Source organism: Uloborus diversus, chromosome 2 (assembly GCF_026930045.1).
Source record: "Uloborus diversus isolate 005 chromosome 2, Udiv.v.3.1, whole genome shotgun sequence".
Taxonomy (NCBI): domain Eukaryota; kingdom Metazoa; phylum Arthropoda; class Arachnida; order Araneae; family Uloboridae; genus Uloborus; species Uloborus diversus.
Window position 1 is genome coordinate 167,745,693 of NC_072732.1, and position 22,027 is coordinate 167,767,719.

The 22,027-nt window shown below is 31.7% G+C and overlaps 1 protein-coding gene across 1 annotated transcript in view; it reads left to right on the plus strand.

The window, feature by feature from the left end:
- Positions 1-22,027, plus strand: part of LOC129216648 (puratrophin-1-like) — a 249,267-nt gene that overhangs the window by 201,796 nt on the left and 25,444 nt on the right. The window contains exons 12-21 of the mRNA XM_054850865.1: positions 1,018-1,221; positions 2,918-3,445; positions 6,427-6,632; positions 11,799-11,972; positions 12,718-12,793; positions 14,047-14,220; positions 15,238-15,327; positions 16,083-16,226; positions 17,928-18,005; positions 21,754-21,933. Coding sequence (XP_054706840.1) covers positions 1,018-1,221; positions 2,918-3,445; positions 6,427-6,632; positions 11,799-11,972; positions 12,718-12,793; positions 14,047-14,220; positions 15,238-15,327; positions 16,083-16,226; positions 17,928-18,005; positions 21,754-21,933 — 1,854 coding nt within the window. The remainder of the gene's footprint in view (positions 1-1,017; positions 1,222-2,917; positions 3,446-6,426; positions 6,633-11,798; positions 11,973-12,717; positions 12,794-14,046; positions 14,221-15,237; positions 15,328-16,082; positions 16,227-17,927; positions 18,006-21,753; positions 21,934-22,027) is intronic.

Genomic DNA, 22,027 nt, shown 5'->3' on the forward strand with positions numbered 1-22,027 from the left:
ATTTCATCATGTAGATAATAAATTGAAGCAAAAATGTTCATTAACTAGGTTTGTTTTTGGTTTTCTTTGTTGGGGAGGGTACATTCATTTTTGTCGACCTAAACCCACTTGATATTGCAATTTATGTTTAGCTTTTACATATTTAGCTAATTCTTGAAAGGATCTATTTTTTGCTACCTTTTTTGATTTAGACCTGTCTTCCTTTTGAATTTTTATAACTTTTGTCACTTTGACATGTTTAATGCCAAACATCATCATAGTGGTATACAGTGCTGGACTTAGGGAAGAGCAAGCTAAGATATTTGATCCAAAAAGCAAATTCACCTTAACTTGATGGAAGATGGGTAAGGCGGCAGTTTGGGTATTTGCCCTAGCTCGGAAAAATCAAAGATCTAGAACTGGTGGCATCAACCAGGGGACGTGCCCCCTGTTTTATCGCCCTTGTTCTTAGACTACCAAAAAAGCACGATATATTTGAAACTCTAGATTATAAAAAGTGACCATTGAATTAGTGTAAAAATTAATGAGATGTGCCTACAAAAAGAGTAGTTTTTTGTTATATTAAGGCGATTTTTTCAATAAGTATGAAAGAAAAATTGTCTACTTATTTTCTTTAAAAATAGTTTACAATATTTGTATTGTTGAAACAGTGAAATACGATTCAAAAGTTGCGGCATAAACGCAAAGAATTTAAGTGTATAGAAAGCATATCGGTTTTGCTCATTAAAAAAAAACCTTTCGTAAGGAGCTTTTTTTTTTCTTTTTTCTTCTTTCTTTCTTCTTCTTTTTTTTTTTTTTTTTTTTGTGTGTGTGTGTCTAATGTAAAACAACTTTTGTATTTTGAAATATAATTTTTTGAGAGACAAAGGAGAAGTGATACATTGAAATGAACCATATAATGAGGCGCAATTTAGTAACAAAGGGTTACTGTATTTAAAATGATTGGAAAAGCAAAACTTACCACATTGCTATTCTTATGAGTACTTGAAACTAATTCTCTTTCTTGTCTTCCTCTAGTCCTATGAATGGGCATTAGATGCCATGAGATTTACCTCAAATATGGGTATTGCAAGCACCGAAAGTTTGGATGGCATTATTCACCAAATAAGATGTTTGCAAGATTATGCAGATAATCATCTATGTGTTCCTGAAGACGTATTTGCTGAAATGATGGAAATTGCTTCAAGATTAGGAAATGAAAAGCTTCTTGAGCAATGCAAGGTGCATATTAATTACATTTATAATTTTACTGTATTAATTTATTCAAATAACATTTTATTCAATGTGAATTTTTAATCGCATTCAATGATTTTTATCAGAAATAAAAAGGCCTACCAAATTTGCTGTTTTGAATGGGAGAGACTCAATTTTTTGAAGCTGTCTTCCAATTTCCTCCCTTTTATTATTCAAAACTATTTAGCAAAAAATTATGGTAAACAATCTCAAGAAACACATGAGATGATACAAATTTGCAAAATTACCCCCAAATCAGAGATTTTTCTTTCTATTCTTTTTCAATTTACTCTTAAGTTCTAACATTTGTGCCTGTAATTGACCATGACCGGATTAAAATGCAATTCTAATAATAAGTTGAGCTTCCTCATAGTTTCCAAAAATTTCATACTGTCTTCAGGAAATTTTACTTGAGTCCATTATCACCACTGGTGTGAAGCTTATTCTTTCCTTTTAGCACTACCCCAGGCATACCACCAGGAATATGTATTCTGTTTGGTTATTTTTTTGTTACACAATATATTGTACAGTTAAGTGTTTGTAATCTAACTAAATCTTTAATTATCCTTAAAATTTTTCAAACATTTTGAAAATTCTTCTGCTACCACTGTTTTAGTCATAAAGAGTAAATCAGTATGAAAAGCATAGCCGTACAAAAACATGATGTGGCTCCCTGGGTGTCTGTCACAAAAAAACTGGAGTACTTTTCTCATTTCTGATTTTTATTGGACGTTTTGTTAGAAAGTAAGATAATTTGAGATTATAAATATCCTGGTTAGTGGAACTTTATTAAAGCAAATGTTTTACATGTTTATAATTCTCCCCAATTATTTTGCTGCTTTTAGTTTGTTGCTTTCTCTCCCAAATTCTTTTGCCCACTATACACACACAGTCGAAAACTTTCTTTGTTATAACAAAAATCCCATTATTGATTTAAAGTAACATGGCAATTAAATTGGGGCTGAAAATTAATTTGTTGCATTGGTGTTTGTTGTAATGGATTTTCAGAGTATAAGTTTACATTTGATGTTCCATGTCAAAATAGCAAAGCCAACTTCTTTTAAAATAATCATAATAGTCTCTTAGTTTAAAATGATATGTGAACAAAAAATAATAATCATTATTGAACTGTACCTCATTTATTACATGAAAATATTATAATTAGTTTCAAATTTCATCAAAAAAACCATGCATATACCTCTTTCTGTTTAATTATAGTACCTAACTTATTTTAAGTTTGGAATTATATTGACTATTTTTGCTGTTTAAAGTGTCTATTTACAATCAATCGCAATTTATATTAACTATGATTATGATTCCAGTCTAACTTCCCCAACTAAGGGCATTTTTCTATGCAACTAAAAAAGACACTTTAATTTTAAAATATCGAGGCCTCAGAGCAGCAGTAAGGTATCTTAGTGTTATTTCTTGGATTAAATATCTTACTGTTGCTCTGAGGCGACGATGTGATGAATCACATGTCATGTTAATTAGTGATTTCAACTCCTTACAGCCTACTATTACTGCTTTTGTTTTTTTTCTTTCCTTCTCTTAAATGTCTTGAATTTTAATTTTTAAACACCTGTAATTCAATGTTTATTTATTGATTTAGTCATTTATTTTTTAGTTTTTCTTAGCATAGTACCTTTCATTTCTAATTAAATTAATAAACAAAATGTTTCAGGTTGTAAAACTGCGTTGTGAAGAAACAGTTGATTTAATAAAAACTAGACAAACTACACTTCAAAAAGTGAAGCAGCAGATGGAAGCAGATGCCCTGAGAGGACCCTTCTGGGAAGCAGAGGATGCAGCCCAAACCCCCCGCACAATGCGTTCTCATTCCACGCCAATGAACTCATGGCTTCCAGGAGGCACAAGCACCCCTCATTTTTCTGGAATTGCAAGTCATCAGCGTCGGCGATCTACTGGTGGCCCAATGGGCATGTGTATATCATCTAAACGTTATGGATCTCCTATTGGGTCTTACACTTCATTTCCTAGTAGTTACTATCCATCTTCAAAAGACTCTTATAAGATGGATTCATATATTCAAGAAAAAGAAGACCAACTTCTTAACCATCATGGACTAATTACGGAAGATCTAACTTCTCAAGGACCTGTTGCGTCCATATCAAAAACTTTCCTAGAACCTAGAGTGTCGCATTCAGATGGACATTCATCATCATGTTCCTCCTCATCTTCAATTTGTAAAGTATGTGACAGATGTTTGTCTTCTAAGTATCGGAATACATTTTAGTTGATAATCAAAAAAGTCCTGTTTAAAAAAAAAAACTTTTTTTCTGTTTTTTCTTCCTTCCAATTTTTTAATCTTAAAAAATGAAATAATGAGCAAATGTCAGTACTGTAGTTTGGGGGGAGGGGGGTAGTCTCCGAAAATATTTGGTTTTTTATTGTAAAAACATGTAGTTCAAATTGGCTTCAAGCCACCTTTTCTTTTGGTGACTCTCCTTAAACCCAACGTTTGAGTTCTTCCAAATATTTTTTTCCAATTTCAGCACTGGCAAAAATGATATAGTAAGAAATAAATGCAATTTTACCAACATCTTTCATAGTCAATTTAAATTATACTAAAAATGAATTAATTACTATGCCGGAAGCAGAATTTTCTTGAACAGTCTGCAAAGCAAATTCAAAAATAGTCTGCAAGATAATCCGACAAAATTTAATAGTTAAATCCAAAACAACTGCAAGTACTTACTACACTATATCCCAGAAAATACAGTGCAAATTGTTGTTCACTATAATTAAAAATTGTTTTTTTCTGCTCGAACTGAGATAGTTTGCAGACTTTCACAGAAATCTGTGATGCATGTCGCAGGGTTGCGCTGTTTCTGCTACTGGGATTACAACAGTGTTTTATGAAACAATTGCATGTAAGATATTTTTCAATTTGTGCTTTATTAACTACATCAAGATTGGATTTACAGGGTGCCCTAATTCTGATTTTTTAAACCAAAAACTCAGAAAAAAAGCCATTTAATTTAAACCAACTTTCTTAAAGAAGAAAAAGAGCTGTTTTTTTTTTTTACTTTTTTTTTTTCATATTTTAATCTTATTTTTGTGTAAAAATTACCAGCAAAGCCAAAGATAAAAAAATATTTTATGCACTTGTATAATAACCCCTTTGTTTTAACCCTTGCAACTTTTCTCCCTTCTTTTAATGTGCTCTTTATCATGGATGCCCATATGCATAATGTTAGGGGGGGATCAGATATTTTCCCCATAGTTTAGCAGGATATTTTCCCAGTGGAAACCAATTTCAATACATATTAGAGTTATTAAAATTTGACATTTTTAATAACTTATTCATTAATGGCTGGCGAAGAAATGTTTTAACATTTTTGCAAAGAAAATACTTAAAACAAGGAAATTCTAATTTCTGGGGGGGGGGGGGGGGCTTGAGCCCCCACTTGCAATTGTCAGAACACACCAAAAAAAAAATGTTACATTAGTTTTTTTTTAACTCAAATATAAGTTAAACTGTCTGTCAAGTCTACCCTTCAAGGTTTTTTTTTTTTTTAAAAGAAACAAATGGTGGAAATAACTTGAAATGAATAGTGGACAAGTAAGAGTAAGCAAATTCTTCAATTTAACTGGTGATTACTGAAATTGACCACATTATAAGTAAAAGATTTTCACCTGCTAGTGTTTGAAGGAATATTTTACAGTTTTAGATTGGCAGAGTAAAAAATTGGGAATGTAAAAAGTTTCCCTACTTTTCTTTTTAATTGAACCTTTTCTTTAAAATTAAATGATGCGTGGAGTTTCTTTTTTAAAGAAATTGTTATCTTTAGTGTGCTTTTCCTGAAAAAAAAAGCTTTCCCCCCGCTTCCAAGTTTGTCCCCTCATCATGTTAATCTCAACACCTATAATATTACTTTATTTTCTCCTGTTTATAATAGAACAGTAAAATATAAATAAGAAGTTAACCAAACAATAAATATTTCCTTTATTAGCTTTACTTATATGATATTTACGTCAGCATCTATTGATTATTATTTTTCTATGCTTATAATGCAGATGTCCATGTGCTTTGGAATTGAATTATTTATAAACGGCTTTCTCTACTTCACACAATCCTCTTTACACAAAAACTGTAACCAGCACTTAGCATAAGCTAATTAAATTGCAGTGTGATGTGCTTGTCATTTAATTATCAACTAAGTGAGTGTTAATGTGAAGGTTTAACATTTATTAACTTTTACATGAAGTTTGCATGATTCTTTACAGATCTAGTTAATTATTTGCTTTAAAACTGTTATTTGAAAACGAAAACCCAGTTCAACCAATAAAAACACCTGACTTAACCCCCTCTCCTCCCCCGTCCCCAAAGAACTTGTTTGTTTGTTTTGTTTTCTTGTTAACCCTTTAAGCAGTTTGCCCGTACAGTGTACGTGCTACCCGAAATTGGCCTCATCTGGTTTGCTCGTCGGGTGTACAGGCATCGATATTTTCTCCTTTTCTGGTTTGCCCGCATTTTTCATTATTGAAAGAGACTATTTATTATTATCATTTTTCAACAGATGGCGTGGCTTCTCCGTGTAAATGAAATGCTTTTCATCCGGGTTTTTCTATGTAGCGGGAACTTTTCTTTGAAATTTTTGTTTGACTGTATGCTGTGCTTGTGAATCTTATGGAAATTATGGATGGAATAGACGACGAAAATACTTTCTTGTTAGATGATGAACTACATTTTAATACTGATACAGACATTTCTTCTAATTATTTGGATTATTCCTCAGACGAATCGTGCAGTGAGCTCAGCTCTGATAAAGATTTGAGTTCTGCAAGAATTTTTACCAAGGTTGATGTGAAAAATCCACCTGTTCGTGTCCTCAATTTAAATTTTCTGGTATTCCCTCTGTGCACGTACAATTTGATGACACTTCTGATGTTCTACAATTTTATGAAACATTCATTAATTTTTCACTCATGAGTAAAATTGTGGAAGAGACAAATAAATATGCTAAACAGTGCAATAAAAAATATGCCTTTTGTGGAAACATTTCTGGTAAAATAATTGACTGCGTAATGGGTTAAAAGTTTTGTGTGAGGGGGAAAAATTGGATATTTTGAGGATTGAAAGAAGTGAATATTGTTTTTACTTGCAGTGTTTTACTTACAACAAAAATATTTGTATTGCATCATCGCTAACCTTTTGATATCTTCTAGGACTTGAGTAATGTTCTCCGCAGTTCTGGTCGAAGTAAATCTTCAGATACAGAAAACAGAACGTCCAAAAGACTGCTTAAGCGGTGCCAAATGTGGCATCTTCAAGATGATGCTCTTGAAAAAGCAAAGGCTGAAGTTAGAGAACAGACTGCCTTGCTTCGAGTAGAGAGGCTTCAAAGTTCCTTAGAAAAAAGTAGTATTTGCAAGTAAGTAATTGTAATTTGATCTGATTGAAATGAAGATGTAAATATTCACTTATCCAGGGCTCATAGTCCTCCTATATCTCCTATATTTCCTATATTTTCAAATTTGTCAGATATTCTCCTATATTTCCTATATTTTCTCACTAACTCCTATATTTTCTTCATTAAATGTTAAATTCTACCCAAAAATGAAAAAACTTTTGATCAATTTTTCTTCTTCTTTCTCCCCTGCACTGTGCATTCTTACATCTGTAATGCTGGCATTTGTATGAAACTTCTGTTTGATTATTTTTATGAAATATACAAAATAGATGGTTTTACCAAGGAAGTTAGATTTACTTTCAACTTTAAACTTGTTTTCAATTAAGTCCTTTTCTTACTATCTCGGTGAAAAAAGTGTCATTTTATAGGATTTTGTCTGTTTTATTCAAATTTGTACTTATTTTCTATGTGGATTTTCCGAAGATTTTAAAATTCGTTCTTCTCAGAATTTTTTTTTTTTTTGACTCATTTTTTTTCTATCTACTACGTTACAGTTACAAATTGGAGAGGATAATAGATGGATCTATGCTCCACTTAGGCTCTCTAATACCCCCTTTTGTTTGGCAGACTAGGTAAAATTCACCCTTTATTCATGTGTGTGCATATAAATACACACATTAACTGTAAGTTATGAATAATGCCGCTACAGTGAGCGCCAGGTAATTGAATCAGTCACTTTAATGAATCAATTCCTCAAAAGTGAAATGAAATCCAGTTTTAACAATAATGAATTGCAGAATATTTGAATCAAACTTGCCGCTTAAATGAATCAAGCCTATGAGGCTGACCATTTCCCAAAAATGTGATGCATTAGCGCAGTCTTTTTTTCTTTACCTTTGTTTAAAAAAATTAGTTTCTTTTTCTGTAAATAGTGAAACAATGGGGAGGCAGAGTGTTGCACACTTTTTGTAACGATTTTCTCTTGATGTGTCCAACAAAACCAGTAAGACGAGAAAAACATGGAGTTGAATGGACTTTTCAACTTTTCATCGTTAGTGTTAGCATTGAAGCAATGACATACCAATATTGAGAACTATGGGTAGATTTAAGATATTCAAAAAAGAATGTCCAAATTAATAATTACCTAGTTTTAGCAATCAATAAGAGATGTATTTTCCGAAGTACGTAAGCTAAAATCTGAATTTTATAATTGCTTTTTCATGCTGTTTTGGGAAAAAATTCTGTAAATAATCAGAGAATGGATAATTTGGTGGTATACTTCTTATAATATCATCTTTGGCCAAAAATTTAATCAAGTTCTCTGAAATTGTATGGTGAATTCCACGTTTAAAAAAAAAAAAAAAAACGCACACACAATTTTGCTTAGTTGAATCAAAATTGTCTTAAACGAACAGGATTCATATAAGTAACCATGGGTACAAAAATTCATTTGCTCTCACTTCTTTAACTCTTTTCATTGCTATGACTTCATGCATTCTGGAATTGTATTTATACTGGATCTCTGTTTTTTTATGTTTTTCATATTTTTTAGGGCTCCAAACATACTAGATGCTATACGTTTTTTAAATTCCTATTGTTTTTCTATCAAATTCCTATATTTTTCCTTTTAAAATCCTATATATTTTGCTACCAAACTCCTATATTATTTTGCTATCTAACTCCTATATTTTTCCTGTTGAACTCCTATATATTTTTTTCCACTTGCTATGAGCCCTGCTTATCTAATTCTAATATATATGTACCATTTTTTCAAATCAGAAAATTTTATAAATTAAAACTCCTGATAATTATGTGTTTCTACGCATTACAGTAGTTATTTAATGTACATTAAAATTTGTGTGTGTTAACATGCTCAACAAATGTTTTAAATTTTTATATTTTTTCACTCTTTGAATTATTTTTCTTTGTGATTACCCGATAAATACTTCTCTTTATTTTTGAAAATTTGTATTGATTTGATTGGATAATTGTCTAATAGCACTCTGAAACTATTTGAAAAATTCCAGAGAGGTAGGGAATATGCACTGAGAAAATTTTGACTTTTATAACTGGAGTGCTCTTTGTATTGTTTCCCACTTTCTAGAAACAACAAAGAATACTTCTTTTTTTCCCAGGATGTTCGTTTCTTCCGAGAGGGGCTGCATTATTTGTTACTAAATATGATTATTTGAAAGTAGAAAAAATGTACTCAAGAATTCTTTTTGAAATGAGAATGATCTTCATTTCCATTACTAAACAAACTGAAAAATGGTGCAGAACAATTTATCAAGTTAATAGAATGTTTAATTGAAATACTTTCTTGCTGTGGTAGAGGGTAGTATCTGCAACAATGAGTTTTTGAAATACTTGAAAAAAACTCGTTTTGAATTCCATACTACTAATAAGGAAAACGTTGGAATTTGGCCTTTTTTTCATTTTTTATTTTCAGCAGGAACCAAATAAGCAAGCTTTTACAATAAAGCAAAAGTACAATAAATAACGAAAATGCAAAATAAAATGGAAAATTTTGCAAATACTGCTTTTTACCTTTCCATGACAGTTTTTATGTTCAACTAATGAACATCATGTAGATTTTACCCAAACATTTTTCTTCATTTTCTAGTACATTGTATGTATATGGACCTAGCATACCAGGGGCGCCGACTTGCAAAAATCATTGGGGGAGCTGGCCCAGTCATCACGGGGGGTTTAGGGGGTTATGTAATCCCATGAAGGTTCCCCCCCCCCAAATAAAGGTCGATTTATTGTGCCTTGAAAATGCCAATTTACATATTTTCTGGTGTGTATAATTTAAAAAACAAACAGTATGTGGCATGGCGTTTTCAAAGTAAAACAATCCAAAAATTTGTATACAAATTTTTCTGGTTCAACTAGATCATGTCACTGTGTCTTAGTAAGAGACATTTTTTTGTTCTATTTTATGGGGAGTCGTGCAGTGCCGTAACTAGGCATGGAAAAGGTAGGGCGCTTGACTTGCATTGAAGGGCACTGCCAGAGACGCCGACTTAAAAAATATCGGGGGGGAAAGGGGCATGCCGCAGGACATTTCCTAAATTTGAGATGAAAAATAGTGAATTTTAAAGTTTTTTTAAAATTATATAATCAACATTAGAACCTCGAAAACTCGACAAGCCCGACACATATTTTTTGGCTTCGAAAAACGGAAGAAATAAATACAAACACACACAGCATTTTTGTAAAAAGGAAATTTAATTTACGCATCGCTTTTTAAGACCAGTTGTTTTTACATTAGTGACATCGGCTAACATATTCAAGTGTAAAAGCAGTCTTTCAATGTCTAGGTCATTTTTGAAAAACTCAGTTGATTTTTCAAAATGTTCTCTTCTCTTTCACCTCTGTTTAATAAAAGCAAGCACTCTTGTTCAACTGCAATGACCTGTGTGCGTCCAGTTGATGTAAATCGCCCAATAATGCAAAATTGCACCATTTTACAAACCTCAATGTATATTGCCTTGTAGTACAGTCAACTCCCGTCTTACGCGAGGGATGCATTCCAAGACCTCTCGCGTAGGTCGAATTTTCGCGTTGTAAAAAAGGGTATGTGTAAAATTTTTTATAAACATACCCAATTATTTTAAACACTTGTAAACACCCCCTCAAACTGTTAAAAACCATCTCTTAACTAATTGTACATTACTGTCTTTTACATAGAGAAACTGAATGTTTACTTGTATTTAAAAAAAAAAACGTTTTATTCAACATAAAATACTGCTACGATGTACAAAATCAATGATTAATGGGGAAAGAAAGAAAAAATAAACCGGTATACGGTAGACACAGTATATAGTAAGAAAAGCAAATGCATCTTTAGTTGTACTGTACAGTCGATCAATTAATGATATTCGTACACAATACATGAGCAGTTTCCATTTTCATAAATTTTTGCAAGACGGTGAATTTTTACGGATTTCTTTTTCTTGACTTGTAATTGTATGTACGGGAAGAATCACTCATACCTAATTCTCGTGCTACCTTCAACGCATTTTTTAGTTGACCATCAGCTTTTCAAGAAGCTCTAGCTTTTCTTTAATTGTCATGAAACTTTCTCTTTTTATCTTCACAAACTTTAGATGAAACAGCACTCTTAGGTGTCATTATATTTCATTAACTTTCGCATTTAAAATGAAAAGGGAACTTCTACTCTCAGCGATGGTAAAAGGATAAAGATACATTCATGAAAAAAAATTTTTTAGTAACCAATAACAAAGCTGATACGAACACACCACGATTCCCTTCCGAGAATGTTTTCGTTGTTGCGGTGAGGAATTCGCGTTAGGTCTGAATACTGGAGAAAAAATCGTGTGTGTTTATAGCTATTTCGCATAAGTAGCGCAAGTCAAATGTTTTCCTTTGGGAGTTTGAAAGTGTGCGGCGAGCTGCCTTCATTGTTTTCATACTTCTTTGGTACACGTCGATTCCGAGGAAGGGAAGGATCTTCATTTTGTGAAGGTTTTCTTTTAAACACGATTCCCAAAAGTATTCAAAACTATCACGGCCTCCCATTTTATATACAAATCAAACTCTCATATATATTTTTCCAGATCAGCAACACTTAGGTGAGCGCGCCGCAGCGCTGCCCCACCGGCAACAGACTTGACCGGTAAGTTCGCGCACTGGGACAAATTTTTACAGTACTCGCAGCACTCGTTTTCAGTTAACCTGCTTACACAACCGTAATAATTATTTGTTTTAACTCATTACTGAATATATTTTACAAGGTAAACTATCTTCAAACAAGGAAAATAAAAGATAAATTTATGAGTTTAGAAAGCATTAATATAACTTAGAATTTTCTTGATTTATTGGGGGGGCTCTGCCCCCTTAAAAATATTTTTGAGGGAGCTCGGGCCCCCTCAAGCCCCATGGAGTCGGCGCCACTGTAGCATACTGAAAAAAATAGTTTAAAATGTTCCTGTATGAATGATTGACAGAAGTACTAGATACCACCTTTTTCCTTCCCACAGCAGTTTTTACATTAAACTAATTAACAAAATGATTTTTAATGTAAACCTTTACTTCATTTTCTGGTACATTGTAAATGATAACCTAGCATGTTGGAAAGAAAAATTAAAATTGTCCTCTGATGAATGGTTGACAGAAATACTATTAACATTATTTCAAACACTTCTATTTATTTTCTACCAGACCTGAAGTGCTGGACACACCTAGTAATGAAAAATCAGATTCCCGTCCAGATCCTGCAAAAGGGCCTGTTCCAGTCAATACACACCTTCTGAATCAGTCTAGCTCTTCAGATTCTACAGACCACATATCTCTTTCTGAAAATAGTAGTAATGACACAGAGGCTAAATCCAAGAAGTAAGTTATTTGTTATATTAAGCTTTGAAATTATTATAAGCTCATACATTCTACGTCCATGCTCTTTTAAAAATACTTTGGAAACATATTACTCTAAAGATAGCTCCTAAGCTAGTTACAAATTAGTGCACTTTTATAGGTGTTGACTTTTCAAAATACCAGGGTGTGGGGGCACATTGGAAGTTTTCAAGATTATCAGACTTTTAAGTATCTCGCTATTTAGTAGGTAGTTGTAATAGAATTATAATGAATAGTTCTCTTGAGCATTTAGCATTGCTAATGCAACATGTTTTATTGTAATGTTTGATAGAGCATGAGTTTTGTAATTATCTTGTGATCAAGGCTTTGAAAAATGCTTGGATTCAAATGTCTTCAAATGTAAATTTAGAACCAGTAAAATTGGTCATTTTTCTTTTTAAAGTTTGGGGAATTTACAGTGTTAATGTGTAACTTAAACGATTTGTAATTGTAGCAGTTTTAATTAAGTTTAAAGCTTTAGCCATTTTTGCATTAAAATCTATTTCTTGACAGTATGCCTATCTTTTATGTAAGATGCACTCAATGTTAGCAATTATATAACCATATAACAATGTAGGCAAACTTCAAAAAATAAGTTCATCCAATTATATATCGGAAGCTGAATTGTTGCTGTGTAAATGGATGCAAAAGAATATTATGTTTCAGTTGGCATTTAATGTGTTTTATTGTGGTAATTTATGAAATACTTTTGTTTTCTTTTCCCCAGGACTCTGATGCTAATAATGAAAGAGCTGATACAAACAGAACGAGATTATGTAAATTCATTAGAATACATTATTGAGGTAAAAAAAATTTCAGCAATTCTGTCCAAGATTACTTTTTAAATATTACAAGCATTGCAAGGTATATGTTATTTAGGTAGGATGATCTTTAAATGATGTGTGATTTTTTTTTAAATGACTCTACTACTCCTGTTATTAAACATATGAAGTTATAGCTCTTGGGTGAAATAAGATATCCCTGTATGCCATATTAGAAACATTCTTGTTACTGTTAATACTGCTGTTTTACAAAACAATCTTGATAACCTGTGCCAGGTGTGCACAGGAAGTAAGTTTTATCTAAATAGTTGCAAATGCAGTGCACTCATTTGTACTTGTAACTCTTAGCTCTTATTTATTCTTAGTTAAATTCCACATTTTTAATTCTTCAGCCTCACAAAATTGCTCAAAGGATTTCTTTCTTTCTTTTTTTTTTTTTTTTTTTTGCGCTTTCTACTGTACGGTTAATGATTTGGGTGTTACTTAACACTACACTTGACTTATTTCCTCATACCGACAATATCATTTCTAAGGCTTATGATGCATTATATTTTTCTAAGGCTTTCTTAAATGAACAACTAGGGCGTAATTTACATAGGAACTCATGGGAGCCTCCCTCCTTTCCTTTCAATTTTATGCAACTTTCTAATATATTAGGCAAAATTCATGCAAAGATAAGTTTTGGAGACTCTGGTTTCTGAACTTCTATGACAATCAGTTTTTGTATGCAGGTGGCTGTTTGGGTATGTCATACCCAGCTATTATGCGTGCTTACCAAGGGCTTTTTTTTTTTTTTTTTGACCCCCTGCTCTACCTCTATGCATTATTTTCTACATGCACACAAGTAAGCTAAATTATGACCAAGTTCTGTCATCATTTTGTTCACTCTAATATTTTGGGTGCTTATTATAACACTCAAGTTAAAATCTGTATCTAAAGTTATTCATTATTTATGTTACAAATTTAATCAATATTATTCTCTGAAATTTTCTTTCTCATTTTTACTCAGTTTTTACATTAAGATGTTTTTAGTTTGAAATCCCATAATGTTTTTTTTTTAATTTATTTTTTTTAACTAAATAAGTATTCGGTAGCTTCATGTATTTCAAGGAAAGTCAATTGTATCCAACTTGCTGGTCTGAGAATGGTTGTACTCATTAATGCGCAGCCCCACTGTAGGGGGGGGGGGGATCACCTGTAGTTGGTATTTTAAAAAATATTGATCATGATTGCTTTTCTTATTGTTAATCACTTTTTGTTTTTTTCTTCGTTAGAATTATATACCAGAGCTGATGCGGGAAGACATTCCTCAAGCATTGAGAGGCCAGAGAAATGTTGTATTTGGAAACATTGAAAAAATTTATGAATTCCACAATCAATACTTCTTAACCGAACTAGAACATTGTGAAAGTGCACCCTTCACTGTTGGACAATGTTTTCTTGATTTTGTTAGTATTACTATTATTTAATTTTTATATTCTTTAGAAGTAGTTCATTGAATGTTTTCAAGTTTGTTCTAGTTTTTATGCAAATCCTCATGTATATCATTACAACTTTTTTTTTTTTTTTGCTTTTAGGCGTAATACAAATCAAATCTTCAATGTATTTTTCTTTTCTTTTTTTTAAATTATGCTTGTATGCTGTGTTTGCTACAGCATCTTGAAAAAACTTTCATTATTTGTGATTTGAAAAAAAATCAGAGAAGCATATTTTAAATGATTAGAAATGACACATATGTTTATAGTATAATTGTTTATAAAGACTTTCGAAATTGTGTTTTAAGAACCTATGTGAATGTTAGTGTGGATGGAAGTGCTTTATCAAGAATAGACATGAGCAAATAGAGCTGGGGGGAATGTCAAATTATCTCATATGCTATAAATGAGAAAAACTGTAGGTAAGGGTTTGGTAAGAACATACCATTCAAAATGATTTGCTACATTTTACATAATTTATGCACAAAGCTGAACATGTCTAAAAGTAACTGGCTGAGCATATTTATTATTTCTATAACTTAAGTTTTTTTTTTCAAAAATTTTAAAAATAATGTAAGAAGCAAAACATAAATATAGTAGAAATGTTGATCAATTTTAAACTACTCACTCCCTGAACAGCAAATACCTTAATGAAAATATCAGAATTGTATAAGCATTTTGTAACTTTATATTGGTACAAAATGAAAATATTGATAAAATATGAATTATTTTTCATAGATTAAATCTGTAGTTGGTGAGTTGCTGAGTATTTAATGTTATTGCTTTGCTGTGATAATAAGATTAGCTTTACCAACTGTTTAAATTAAAGCATTGCTTCTTGATTCATATTTCTTTGTATGCATATTAAATAAATGAGATAAATGTATTAACTGCATTTAAAAATCCTCATTTTTTGTGTAATGTATTATGTTTTAATTTTTCTTTCTCTCTCTCTCTCTCTCTTTTTTTTTTTTTTTTTGTCAATTATAGCAACCACAATTTTATTTATATGCATTGTATAATAAGAACAAGCCAAAGTCGGATGCCCTCATGTCAGAATACGGAAATTCTTTTTTTAGAGTAAGTGTTTTCAGTTATTTGGTTTTTTTTTTCTTTTTGCATCATTTTGAAATGTGTTTGAACTAGTAGTACTTTTTTTAAATAATAAGAAAAACAGCAATTTATTTAGGTCTGAACTTAAAAGCAAAAACTGTGTAGTAAGAATTGTACTAGAAATTATTTTCAGTGAGGAAAATTTTGCTTTTGTTGTCAAAAAATTTTTAAACTTAAAAAGTTTTGCAATATGAGCATAAAATAAAATATATGAGAACTAATGAAACAAGACAAGAACACAAACAGCTGTTGCATTTTTTACATTGTGTTGAGCTATCTGAGAAAGAAATTGAATTTGCATAATTTTTACAATCATAAACCAAATATTTTGGGGGGCTGTGTTCCCCCGTATTCCCCTTAACTACAGCACTAACGCCTGATATATCATACACATACAGTTAACCCTTGATTTTACGAGCCTCTAGTTTAGGACTACGCATGATTTTGCGAACCTCTAACCAAGTCTGAAAATTCTTTTGTAGAAAGATTGCTATTTGATTTTATGAAATCTCAATTTTATAAATATTTTTTGTGACACCCAAGAGTTTGCAAGATGAAGCCTAAACTGTATTAGTGTACCTTATTCTTGATTAACTAAATGCCTGATTCATCATGTTTTATTTCCTGAATAGAATTGTGACAATAAAAAACAAAGGCTAAACATTTTCCTTATTCTTTTATATAAAAAACAAAGGCTAAACATTTTCCTTATTCTTTTATAGAAAATGCAGCTTGAATTGCAAGATAAAATGGATCTTGCTAGTTACCTTCTTAAGCCGGTTCAAAGAATGGGAAAATATGCCCTTCTCTTGAAACAATTGTTAAAAGAATGTCCAGAAAGAGAAACTGAGCATAAAGCTTTAAAGGTATGTTAAAATGAGTTATTTTGCATTTAAATCTAATGTATGCTGTTGTTCTAGGTGTTTCTTTCTTTTGTTTTGATAAGATATAACACATATTTTTAAGTTAGAGGTTTTTATGTTGCTTGGCTATTATAAGAGTTTGACTTAACGATCAGCATTTTTTGTATTCTATAAAGTAAGGTATCAAAACTGTTACTTCAAAATAGCTTTAAAACAGGAGATAGCTAATGCAATAATTATTTGTTTAAGTAAATTATGGAGTGATTTTTTTGTGCATATTTTTTATGTTAAGGAACAGAAGAGTGCCTCAAAAATTCAAGATTATTATTAAGTTGGACTCTTTGAAAATGAAAAATTGCTTAATGATTATAATTTTATTCTAATGAAGACTGCATAAAAAAGTTAATACCTTTATGAGTTCATAATGTTATGATGCATATATCATTTTAAAATAACACATTTTAAAAGAAAGACATGGAAAACACTACGAATGTTCAGAAACTATGTAAGATAATAGAATCAAAGAAGTGCATGTAGATTTTTCAAAGCATACGTTTCATTTCAAAATCTCATATTCTCTTCAAAGATTTTCAAACTTTTTTCATTAACTTATAAATTAATACTGTAAAATTTTTCACAAAAAAACAAAGCAGTGGAATGTGACCCAGATTCAAAAAATGACTTAAGTTATTCTAGTTTTGAGCTTAGATTCTTACACCATTCTATTTCAGCATTTCCTAAATTGTGTTCCCCAGATCGCCAAGACTACTTAAGGGTTGTTACAGTGATAATTTTATAATAATATTTTCTGACTGAATACCAGAGAAAATAACAGAATTAATTGCGGATTAAAAATCCATTTCTTGCCAATGTATGACCTTGAATTATATCAAGAATATAATTTTACTGAAATGACATCTGATTTATCCTCAGAACAGAAATTTAGTACTGTAGTTGGAATTCTGATGAAGTTTAAAAGATGAATGTTCTCAATTGTCACAAAGGCAGTGTTTTTACTTTTTGCAAATATGCATATAACAATGGGGTTGTAAGTTTATGTGTCAACAAAAATTAAATACCACAACAAACATGACGATGGCTTGACATGAGAATTTAACTTATATCCATAAAGACCCACATTAAATATATATGTGGTAATAAAAGAAGTACTAGTTATCTCACTGGAATTGAAAACTTTTTGTTCAACCAAGGTGTCCAAAGTTATTCAAAGAAACATTATTTGATATTGGTGTTACTTTTAAAGCTAATTTATATCATTTAAAATAATTTCCCTTTTTACTGCAAGTAATCCATTTTCAAAATGTTGCATTCAAACTATTCTACTAAAGAAAAACCAGGGTTCCATGAAAATTGCTTGATTTGGAATAAATATTTTCAATTTTTTAGAGTGGATCACTCTTCGTTTTTTTAAACTATGAGTCTTTTTTTTTTTTTTTTTAATATCAGATCATGTGTGAAACATGGTATGGTAATTCTTTCTGAGTCAGCATTCTCCCTCCCCCTCCCCCTTCTTCTTTTCAATATATTTTTGTTATCATTTTCAAAATAATTGAAATTTCAATTAATTGCTACAACAATCTGCCTATCTTTGTTAATACTTTGATTTAGATAAACAGTTTTTTTTTTAAATTGATATAAAAATATTATTAATATTTTAGTCTTTTTATTTCTTAATTTTTATAGGCAGCTGAAGAAATGGTTCGTTTCCAGTTGAGACATGGCAATGACCTTTTGGCAATGGATGCTTTGAAAGATTCAGACGTAAGCATTTCTTTATCAATGGACAAAATTTGAGATCATTACTGTTCAAGACTTTACCAGCTTTTTCTTGGAGGACACAAAATTTGAAAAGTATTTTTTAACATTGCTGCTAGAATTATCTGATAGTGCTATAATTGGGGGTGGGGGATGCAGGGGACATCATCCTTTGAAATACAGTAGAATCTCATTTGTCTTGACTAATTGGGACCAAAGGCAATCCAGATGTTTGATAATCCGGGGAGTATCGGCAAAGCTCCTTAACTTAGCAGACTTACCTTTTGTTACTACACAAAACCATATGTTCTAACAAAATTATGCTGTACTGTTTAAAAAATCAAAACAGTTTTTCAGATAATTTTTTAAGAAAGAATTTGTCCACTATCTTCTGTTTCAAGCGTGTTAATTTGATTAAAGCACTGTCAATCTAACCCTTTATCATTCTAGTTTAGCTACTGTGGTGTTTGTTAGATTACTGTAATTTATTGTACACTATATGCAGGAGTAGTACATAAATATTTAATCAAAATAAGAAAAAAATTTCAGCATACTTATAATTTTCTTTGCTATAATAATTAAAAGTTATCTATGTGGGTTTAAAATTTTTGAAACAATTACATATTTGATCCGGATAATCTGAAGATCCAGATAAACAAGGTTCTACTATATTTGTTTGTTTTTTTTTTAAATTGTACAAAGCATACAAATGCAATGTAAATTAGTTTCAAACCACTTTTTCTTTTGTTGAGTCCCTGCAAGCCCCAAAATGAGTTGATCCAAATATTTTTTCCCAACTGTGGCCACTCAATGTAACTGAATGAAATTTTGAAGTCTACCAAAGCATGATTCATTTATAACATGATTTTTTTTTTCACTTTTTATTCCTAATAGTCAAGCGTTGCAGTTTACGTTTTGGTAAATTGTTAGGAAAGGTTTTTAATAGAGTAAACTCTTATCTCAAAAAGAATAATTTATATATTTTCCGACAGCAGTAGAAAATAAAGGGTTCGCTGTTTTTCGACTCTTATCAAAAGTTACTAAAAGAAAAAAAGTGCACACATTTTATAGCAATTACATATTTTAAATCATTGAATCTCAACCCTTTAAGTTCTGCACCCCTTTGAACAATGGTGTAAGATCATGCCCTTCTTCTTTACCATATGTGATCAATACAAATTGTGCTATCAGATTTGAATCTGAAGCTTGTTATTGAAATTATACATAAGTTTGTACCCAAAATTTAATACTCGAAGGTTCGAGGAACTAAATGCAAATTAATTTGAGGTTATCTAATATCTAAGTGAGGTGGCCATGTAATACCAGTCACTTTTCATACATCAGTTGGAAAACTGCCACTGTTCAGACTTGCCAACTTTCCGCATTTAGCCCGGTAATGTCGGATTTTTGCCGCGTATTCCGGGTTACCGGATTTTTGTGATTTTTTCCTGGAATTCCTCTGATTTTTCCATCGGTAATCAAAAGAACGTGTAAGGTACGGATTCGAATTTTCTTCCGTTGTGGACGGCGACTTTCCTTTACCTACTGCGAGTCTGCAAGCTAGCCAAGCCATGTAATAGTTAAGGCCCCTATGTATACAAGCCGACGCATCAGCTTAAGATTAGCCATTTTGGATCGGAGCGCGTGTTTGAGTGGTTTTCTTTTCTGGCGAGTTATCGCTTTTGGTGATTTTTCACTGTGAGCAATTAGCAACACTTGAATTTTCGGCAAATTTGGCGAAATCAAAAACTTTATTCTGGTAACCCTAGCAGTGCAACAATGAAAAATCTGATCCAAAATGGCTAAACTTAGCTGATGCGTCGGCGTATCTATACAGCGGCTCTAGGTTCACCCTTCTAACGATCACTATTCAACATGACGTCATAGATCGCTCTGTGGCGGCGCCAAACTCAACGCTGTTCCCCGTTGTTGGCAACCCCAAATCTTTCCATTCAGCAGGATGGTTTGAGATGTTTGGCATCGTGCCAAATAATCGCACGCGCACTTTTTACTTTGCTTTGTTTACATTAGCTATTGCGGAGTGCGTAGGCAATGGATGTTAAGAAAGCTTCGGAAAAGTTTTGAATTTTGGTGGAACTTGACGATGTCTGGAAGAAAAAATAATTCTATCTTTAACAAGTCTTACAGTGTTGATCATCCATTCATTATAGAATCAAGAAAAGGTCAACAGTTTGCGTTTTGCTCTTTGTGCTGTTGCGATTTGTCCATAGCCCATAAAGGAAAAGGAGATGTTATTTCTCATATCCACATGAAAAAACACCTGGACAGTAAACAAAGTGTTGAAAATAATCAAACTTTGAGTTTTTCCCGACCTAGTAGCTCTTACAATGCTGGTATCCAAACTGAGTGTTAGTTCACATCGTTCTTAATTGAACACAACATACAAGGGGTCACTGCTGTGATCAGAAATTTGACTCTGACTTTTTGAGAAGAGCCAAATCATGCACTGCAAATGCATTAAATAAAAATTAAAGAATTATTTAAATATGTATATAAAATATTATTCTAGAATAACCATAATTATTATTAATCAAGATGTTAATAAAATATATATTAAAGTAAGAACAACAATCAATGGAATGTATTCAATCATATTAGGGATGTCTCAATAAATTAACTCCGGTAAATATTACAAAATTTGCTTTCTTAGTATTCAATGCAATTTTTTTGTAATATGTGTTGATCACAATTTTTTAGTACTCGTTCGAATAGTTGCAGGATTTTCTCGTGCAAATTACAGGATTTTTCATTTTTCGGTCTGCACTGTTTGTCTGTGACAAGTTTTTGAACATTAGATTGTAACTGATGAAAAGCACCTCAAGTTACCTTGCTTGAACTTTTATTTCATGCATGCTACTGTTGAAAACCTAGATTCAGAGATACAAGGATAAAAACTGCACTAAAAACCTCAAAAAAAGGCAATTCAATATTCACATGTGACCATAAAATGCAGCGAATCTTATGGTCTTGTTATTTTATTTTATTTATTTATTTTTTTAACATTTGCACCTCCCTTGAAATTTTATGACCCTCAGGTTGAGAATGCGTGTTTGAAATAGTGCATTCCTGGTACATTTTGATCATATAATTATGCTCAAATCTTGTTTTTTGGAAGTTGAGATAGGAATCTTACACATCATTATCTTATTTTCTATTAGAGTATATTTTTCATTCAAAATTTGTAAAGTATATATGCCTGTAATGTTAAAAAAAAACTTTTAGAACTTGTGCTTATGCGAACAATCATTTGTAGCATAACTTTTAAGTACAACTTTCCTGCTGTCTTAATATAGAGCAGTTTTAATCTTTCCATGCTTACAGAACCAGGGCTACAAAGACAGAGTCAAACTGATTTTGTGGTAAAAGAGCCTGAGTCGGGAATAAAAGGCTTTAAATTCCAAAAGTCGTCCCCACTCGTCAGTCAACTCTGCCACTGCAACCAGAGTTATCCTGTATTACTGCCAGAGTAAGAGTTGGAGTTGGACTGAGTTTAGGGTAAAGGAGTTGGAGTCAAAGGCTCTGATATTCCAAGTGTGAGTCTGAGCTGGTCATTTTCCCTCTGACTCTGCATCCCTATACAGAACACTTTTGACAAAATATAAGTTTCAGGGAGATAACCTATCAAGTATTATTAATATGAATTTTCAGAAATGCGTCCTAAGGTACGAAACTTTTAATGTTTAGGACAGAGTAAAGTAATAAACTGTATATTGAATTAGTTTTTCCTTACTAGGTAAATGTGAAAGAGCAAGGTCGGCTGTTGCGTCAAGATGAGTTTATTGTGTGGCAAGGCAGGTCTCGAAAGTGCATGCGTCATGTTTTTCTGTTTGAAGACCTCATTTTATTTAGCAAAGCTAGAAGAGATCCTCAAAGGAAAGGCTATGAAATGTATCAATACAAGCATAGCATAAAGGTACTTCCTATTTTTTTCTCAAATTCTAATGTTTTGTTCTAAAAACAAAATATCTTTTGATAAGGAAACTTTTAGTATTTTGATCTGTAATAAC